General features: G+C 38.3%; 2 protein-coding genes across 7 annotated transcripts in view; one reads left to right on the top strand and one right to left on the bottom strand.

Annotated features, from left to right (window-relative positions):
- Nucleotides 1–7,028, top strand: part of CEBPZOS (CEBPZ opposite strand) — a 21,646-nt gene that overhangs the window by 2,040 nt on the left and 12,578 nt on the right. For 3 of the 6 annotated variants that reach the window (XM_023516648.1, XM_023516649.1, XM_023516650.1), the window contains exons 1-3: nucleotides 1,907–2,145; nucleotides 3,521–3,565; nucleotides 4,247–4,331. In XM_023516648.1, the coding sequence (XP_023372416.1) occupies nucleotides 2,031–2,145; nucleotides 3,521–3,565; nucleotides 4,247–4,329 (243 nt within the window). In that variant the 5' untranslated portion in view covers nucleotides 1,907–2,030 and the 3' untranslated portion in view covers nucleotides 4,330–4,331. Of the gene's footprint in view, nucleotides 1–81; nucleotides 230–1,830; nucleotides 1,879–1,906; nucleotides 2,146–3,520; nucleotides 3,566–4,246; nucleotides 4,332–4,463; nucleotides 4,702–7,028 lie in introns of those variants that run through there. The other 3 variants (XM_023516646.1, XM_023516645.1, XM_023516647.1) reach the window with 3 other exon arrangements.
- The window catches only part of CEBPZ (CCAAT/enhancer binding protein zeta), a 25,876-nt gene continuing 23,062 nt past the window's right edge, over nucleotides 4,215–7,028 (bottom strand). The window contains exons 14-16 of the mRNA XM_003795686.3: nucleotides 5,239–5,300; nucleotides 5,074–5,155; nucleotides 4,215–4,504 (exon numbers count right to left, since the gene is read on the bottom strand). Coding sequence (XP_003795734.1) covers nucleotides 4,365–4,504; nucleotides 5,074–5,155; nucleotides 5,239–5,300 — 284 coding nt within the window. The 3' untranslated portion in view covers nucleotides 4,215–4,364. The remainder of the gene's footprint in view (nucleotides 4,505–5,073; nucleotides 5,156–5,238; nucleotides 5,301–7,028) is intronic.

Here is a 7,028-nt window from a genome sequence, read left to right as displayed (position 1 = left end):
CTGTCTCAAAAAAAAAAAAAAAAGAAAAAGAAAAAGTTACGTATTCTGTTTTCTTGTTAGCTAGCCCCTTTCCTTGTTTAGTTTAATTAAAGAATTAAAACCTTTTTGTTGATTAGCTTTTATTTTGATTACAGGAAGAGAATCAACATGTAAATGGTCTGTAGTTTGGCCACTTATTGGGTCATCACCCACTGGCTTTTCCTCCTCACTTGTGTAAAAATTATTTGGGGTAGGTGTGGTGGTTCTCATCTGTAATACCAGAACTTTGGGAGGCTGAGATGGTACGATCACCTGAGACCAGTTCAAACCCAGCCTGGGCACAATAGCCAGACTCTGTCTCTTAAAAAAAAAAAAAAAGCCAGGTAGTGGGATGTGACTAGTCCCAGCTACTCAGGAGGCTGAGGTAGGATTGCTTGAGCCTAGGTGTTTGAGGTTGTAGTTTAGCTTTGGTGACAGAGTGAGACCTTTTTAAAAACGATGAAATTATTTGGAGTGCCCACTAAAAGGCAATTTTCTGAAGTGCCAGCGCTATCCTTTCTGAATCAGAACCCAGAGATTGGGATGTGGACAATTGCAGGTTGATGTTCACTTTTTTTTTTTAATATTTGGCGGGGTCTCCTAGACTGGAGTACAGGAGGCATGATCAGAGCTCACTGCAGCCTCAGCCTTTTACCCTCCCCACCAAGTAGCTGCCACTACAGGTGCCCACCACCTTGCCTGGCTAATTTAAAAAATTTTCTTTGTGTAGAGACAGGGTCTTGATCTGTTGCTCAGACTGGTCTTAACTCCTGGCTTCAAGCAGTTCTACCTCAGCTTCTTAAAGTGCTAGGATTGCAGGCATGAGCCACTATACTCCGCCAGGAATGTGTATATATTTTTTTGAGACAGAGTCTCACTTTGTCGCCCTGGGTAGAGAGTGCCGTCGTGTCACAGCTCACAGCAACTTCCAGCTCTTGAGCTTAGCTGATTCTCTTGCCTCAGCCTCCCAAGTAGCTGGGACTACAGGCACCCACCCCAAGGCCCAACTATTTTTTTGTTGCACTTTGGCCAGGGCCAGGTTCAAACCTGCCACCCTCGGCATATGGGGCTGTTGCCCTACTCAGTGAGCCACAGGCGCCAACCAGGAATGTGTATTTTTAACAGGCATCTTGGCCAATGCAGTTAAAGTTTTAAGACTGTTAGAAGAGCCATTTTGGACCAACAACCAATTAGTTTATTGATCAACTTTGTGTCCTTAGAATCTAGTAAAATGCCTGAAATACCTCACATAGTTTAATATGTATTGTATTAATAAGTGAGGAACCCCAGCTATAAGTTATAGAACCACTTATAGAATAATCTTAACTTTTGTAGGATACTTTACAAAGAGCTTTTATCATTATTTTGCCCATTAGATCATCTTTTAATTCCCAGTTCAGTTAAAAAAATTTATTTTGTTGTTTTTTTGAGACAGAGCTTCAACCTGTCCCCCTGGGTAGAGTGCCATTGCATCACAGCTCACAGCAACCTCCAACTCCTGGGCTCAAGGGAGTCTCCTGCCTCAGCTTCCCAAGTAGCTGGGAACACAGTTGTCCGCCACAACACCCAGCTATTTTTTGGTTGCAGCCGTTGTTGTTGTTTGGTGGGCCCGGGCTGGATTTGAACCCGCCACCTTAGGCGTATGTGGCTGGTGCCTAAGCCACTTGAGCCACAGGCACCGAGCCTAAAAAAATTTATTTAACCTCTCTCACCATTCTATATTCTTAAATTTTTCTAAAATTTTAGTTCTGTAAGTTACTAGTTTTTACAATGCAGTCTTGAATTTTCTCTGTCTTTTTCTGCTTTATCCAATCATATCTTTGGCTAATTATACCCTCACGCATGGAGATTGACAACTAGGTACGTAGCACATTATCGTGTCTTTGGAGTCTTTCTCCTACACAGATAAACCATTCAAACTGTGGGAATGAATTGAAGTTATTTTTATAGAAGTGGTATTAAAAGTTTAAATATGCTCATTCAGGTTTACACATTTTGTTGTTAAATTTAGGATGACTCGCACAATGGACCCACGGGTAAAGAAGATCTTTAAAGGAATTTTTGTAGCTGAAGTTTTCGGCCTTTTTGGAGTATACGTTTTATTTAATAAGATGAACACAAACCAAGGTAATCAGAAGTTAATGCTTTCTAGAAGGTATACAGTTTGCTAAAGCACTTTTAGATGCTAAATAATGGCATTTTGGGAGAAATTGCTTTTCCATATTGAAGGTATTAAACGTTTTATGGGCAGAAGGGAAATTGAAGTATTCATTATAGTCGACTATATGATTCTCATTTCTCCCTTACCATTTGACACCTCCATGGGTTTTACTAATCCAGCTTAGTTGGGAGTGCTGATGGAGGAAACTTACCCTGCCTATTACACTTTATTGGTAAACTCAAAGCAGGAAGTAGCATCACTATTTTCTCTGAGTCACCAGTTTTCTCAGGCTAGGGTATTCTGTGCATTAACAGTGGGCACTAAAAGTCTTTCCCATGATGTCACCAAAAGTGCTTTAACATTTTGTGGGGAGAAATTTGAGATTAGAGCCCTCAACTTTTTCTCTTTTTTAAGACCAAGTCACTCTGTGGCCCCAGCTGGAGTGCCATGAGGTCATCATAGCTCTGGAAAACCTCGAACTCTTGAGCTCAAACAATTTTCTTGCCTCCGCCTCTCCTGAGTAGCTGAGACTACAGTCATGCACTACCATGCCTAGCTAATTTTTTATAAAGATGGGGTCTTGCTCTTGCTCAGGCTGGCCTTGAGGTTGGCCTCCCAGAGTGCTAGGATTCCAGGCGTGAGCCACCTTGCCTGGCCACCATCAACTTCTTAACCAGTTTATGCCTCATATTCCATTATTAGAACAGTAGTGATGTGGAAGTTATTTATATCCTAGTGCTCAAGGTCATCGCTGAGGTTTGATTTTTCACGGTTCTGCTTCCTGAGGGTACATACTATCACATGGAGCACAGAGTTAGTTACTGCTACAGATACTGGCATGCTGGGAGCTTGTCAAAAAGTCATGCAAAAAATGAAAACTGTCACTACCAGGATAGCTAGTGGATAGTAAAAAAAAAAAAAAAAAAAAATCTCTGTACCTTTGCCTAAAGGCATGGTAGCTCAGGCCTATAGTCCTAGTACTTTGGGAGGTAAAGGCAGGAGGATCACTTGACCCCAGGAGTTTGAGATTGCAGTAAGCTCTGATGACACCAGTGTACCCAAGTCTAAGCAACAGATAGAGAGACCCTGTCTTAAGCAAAAGCAAACCAAAACACCCCACACAAACCAAAAACCTCTATACTATCAGAGTTCAGGTAAGGGTATAAAGAAAACATCCCAACAGTATTTGAAAGTAATTTCAAAAACTGTATGATCTTGAAGGATCTTAAATTTCTAACCTATTTGATTCCAACAACATAAACTCTAGTGCTAGCATTAAATTGTGACTTTATGTGATGAATTTCTGATCATGACTAATTTCAAGACTTCTTTTGCCATCAGATTTCAGACAAACAATGAGCAAGAAATTTCCCTTGATCTTGGAAGGTAAGCTTTTCCTTAAGTGAAAATAAAAGTATAAACTACCCTTCAGTGGTATTATTCCCATCTATTTGTTCTCATTTGGAGTTATCCAGAAGTACCTAGATGAGGAGGGCACGGTTAGCTTGTGAGCCAGATTCTTAATTCTTCTAGTAGTTAAAAACATAGACTTTGGTAGCTGGGTGTTGTGATGGGTGCCTGTTGTCCCAGCTACTTGGGAGGCTGAGGCAGGAGAATCCTTCAAGCCCAAGAGTTTCAAGTTGCTATGAGCTGTGATGCCACAGCTCTCTACCCAGGGCAGCTTGAGACTGTCTCAAAAAAAAAAAAAGGATAGACTTTGGAATGAGGTATATCTGAGGTGGTGATGGAATGATTTTAAAAGATCATTTTTATCTCAGGTTTGCTAATTTCTCAGAGCTGTTTAAGTAGAGATAAGGTGTACCTCCATGGGACTGTTACAAGGACTGAACAAGATGACCTTATGTACTTAGCACAGTATCTGGTATAAAGTAACAATAAATAGTGTTCACTACCATGATAAGTAGAAAGCTAGAGCTTTTCTCTGTATGTATAATCCTGTTGTCTTATTTTTTACTATGTAACAGTATGGCAAAAGAAGTTTTTCTCAGTGTAAGTTTAACAACACTTTTATATAACTATATGGATAACAGCTATTTTTATTTATAGTTTATTACAAATCCGTTGAACAGGCTGGAATGTATGGAATCAGGCAGCAAGATCAAGAAAAATGGTTGAACAGTAAAAATTAAAAGTAAGTAGAATTTTAATTTATAATTTACATTACTTATTTTCTTTGCTTTTTAGTTTTATGAGTGGTTTTCAGCCTCTTCTTCTTGAAATTTTTCTTTCTCTTGATGATACTTTTCACATCTTTGTTGTGTAGCCAGTCATCACGTTCAGCCTCCCATCTAAGCTGTTTGAGACCTTTAGGAGGAGAGTAAAACATGAGCCTCCCACTGCACAGAAGACTCTGGGCAGTCACCCAGAACGTCCTGACCAGCAACAGGAACTTCTGCTGTGGCCTACAGTTTCTCACCCACTAAGCAAAGCAACTGTTTTTTTTTGCTTTTCTTCTATATTGATTATCAAAAACTAATGTTTTATAAATAAATAAACGACTAAGGAAGGAAAAGGAACCAATGCTCTGAGAATCTTCTTTCTGTTTCTTTCACTTCTTTTACTAGTGAAAGAAAAACCAGTAACAGTATTAGAAATATGTCTTTAAAGCATCCAGAGTTACTTAACAAATTCATGCTACATAAAAGTAGGCCCCTGTCCTAAAAAAGCCACAGTAATTTTTGTAGTCTATGTTCTTTTTTGCTGTGTTCTAAATACATTTTAATTCTTCATGCTCTCCCAAGAAGGAGAAGGAAAAGCCATCCTTTCCAGGTTGTATGGTACCATAAAAAGGTCCTCCCCAAATAGTCATATCTTCGGAAGTTGTAAGTCAAAGCTAGTTTTTAAAACATTAATAAAAAATTCAGATTACTTACTGGCATTATCTTTGTTAGCCATAGCATTCATGCCAATGTTATCAAACTTGGATCCCATATTTTCATCTAATAGGTGGCCAAACTTAAAGAAAAAAAACGGTAAATTTATTAAGAAACTTAAAATTGTAGAATAGCTAACTAATTAAAGCAGGTCATTAGTCTTACCTCTTCAGCAGATACAAACAGGCTGGAATCATTCAGGTTTCTTTTCTTTTTTTTCCTTGGTCCTAAAAAAATTGTAAGCCTAAATTATTTAATTATAAATCTAATGATTTTGAAAAAATGTGATTCTTCCAACATGATTTTGTTGAAAGATTATTTCTGGGTAAAAACACACAACAATTACCTTTTAGCACCATTAGGTAGTTGGCATTTAATGAAAATAATTTAAGAGTTAATACATCATTTAAAAAAAAATCCTCCTTTTCAGATTGTAACAATCAAAATTTACTTTAAAACTACTAGTGAAAATAAAGAGGTTCTCCTAAAACTCACTTATAGTTTTGAATATATAAAACTTTTCAAAATAGACAATACGCAAACTATTTTTAATACTTAATTTAAATTCATATATTTAAGATTTTTTTTTTTTTTTTTTTTTTTGAGATAAGAGTCTCACTTGGCCACCCTCGGTAGACCAAGCAACCTCAAACTCTTGGGCTCAAGTGATCTTTGCCTCAGTTTTTCTATTTTTAGTAGAGATGAGGTCTTGCTCTTTTTCAGGCTGGTCTCAAACTCCTTAGTCCAGGCAATCCAGTGGCCTCGGCCTCCCAGAGTGTTAGGATTACAGGTGAGCCACCGCACCTGCCAACACACTTTCTTTATCATTCATCGGTTAATGGATATTTAGGTTGTGTCTACTTTTTAACATTAATGAACAGGGCTATTATGAACAAGCATGTACATGGCCTTGTATCAGGGTCATTTTTGATAAATTTATTTTTGTCCCTGGTACTGTACTGTTTAAAATATATATTATATATATATTTTGAGACAGGGTTGCACTTTGTGGTAGAGTGCTATAGTGTCAGCAACTTCAAACTCTGGGGCTCAATGGATCCTCTTGCTTGAGGCTCCCCAGTAGCTAGGATTACAGGTGCCTACCACAATTCCTGATTAGTTTTTCTATTTTTAGTAGAGGTGAGGTCTAACTCTTGCATGGGTTGGTCTCAAACTCCTGAGCTCAGGCAATCCACTTGCCTTGGCCTCCCAGAGTGCTAGAACTACAGTGTGAGCCACCATGCCTGGCTTTGATAAAAGTTTCTAAAGCAGGGGTATCCAACTCGTAACCTATGGTCCTCATGATGATTTTCTTAGAACTTTGTATGCATGAACCTTTTTTATGCTAACTAGCTTTTGTTAGTTTTTAGTAGAATTTTTATTCTTCCAATGTATGGCAGAGAAAAAAAAAGGTTGGACAACCCAAATTAATTTCTATTAAAGTGAAATGTATGGCATCTGTCTGGAAAGACTACATATATTAAGAACTGTATAAATACCCATTTCCATGCATTAGGAAGGTTATTTTAGTTTTTGATGCATCCTGTAGGTCTGTATCTGTGTCCTAATGAGTATGTACTTCTATACTGTTAAAGTTGGCTTAACCTTTATTTATTCTTAAGGATATCTAACTGCTGTACTATAGGGTGAGCCCCCCCCATCAGTTCTTGTGACTCTTAGTTTCAGTCAATTTTGTCAGACATGCTTTAATTTGCCTTCAAAACTAATGGTGGTATAGAATTTGTTTGTTTTGTGTTTTTGAGACAAGGTCTTGCTATCACCCAGCTGGAGTGCAATGGCATGACCATAGGTCACTGAAACCTTGCATTCCTGGGCTTAAGCGATCCTATTTCAGCCTGCCGAGGAGTTAGGATAGGTGGATGCTACCATGCCCGGCTAATTTTTACTTTTGTAGATACAATACAGAGTCTTACTATGTTTTTTTTTTTTTGGAG

The sequence above is a fragment of the Otolemur garnettii genome, unplaced genomic scaffold (assembly GCF_000181295.1).
Source record: "Otolemur garnettii isolate 467f Iridium unplaced genomic scaffold, OtoGar3 scaffold00095, whole genome shotgun sequence".
Lineage (NCBI taxonomy): Eukaryota > Metazoa > Chordata > Mammalia > Primates > Galagidae > Otolemur > Otolemur garnettii.
This window is presented reverse-complemented; position numbering and strand designations above follow the sequence as displayed.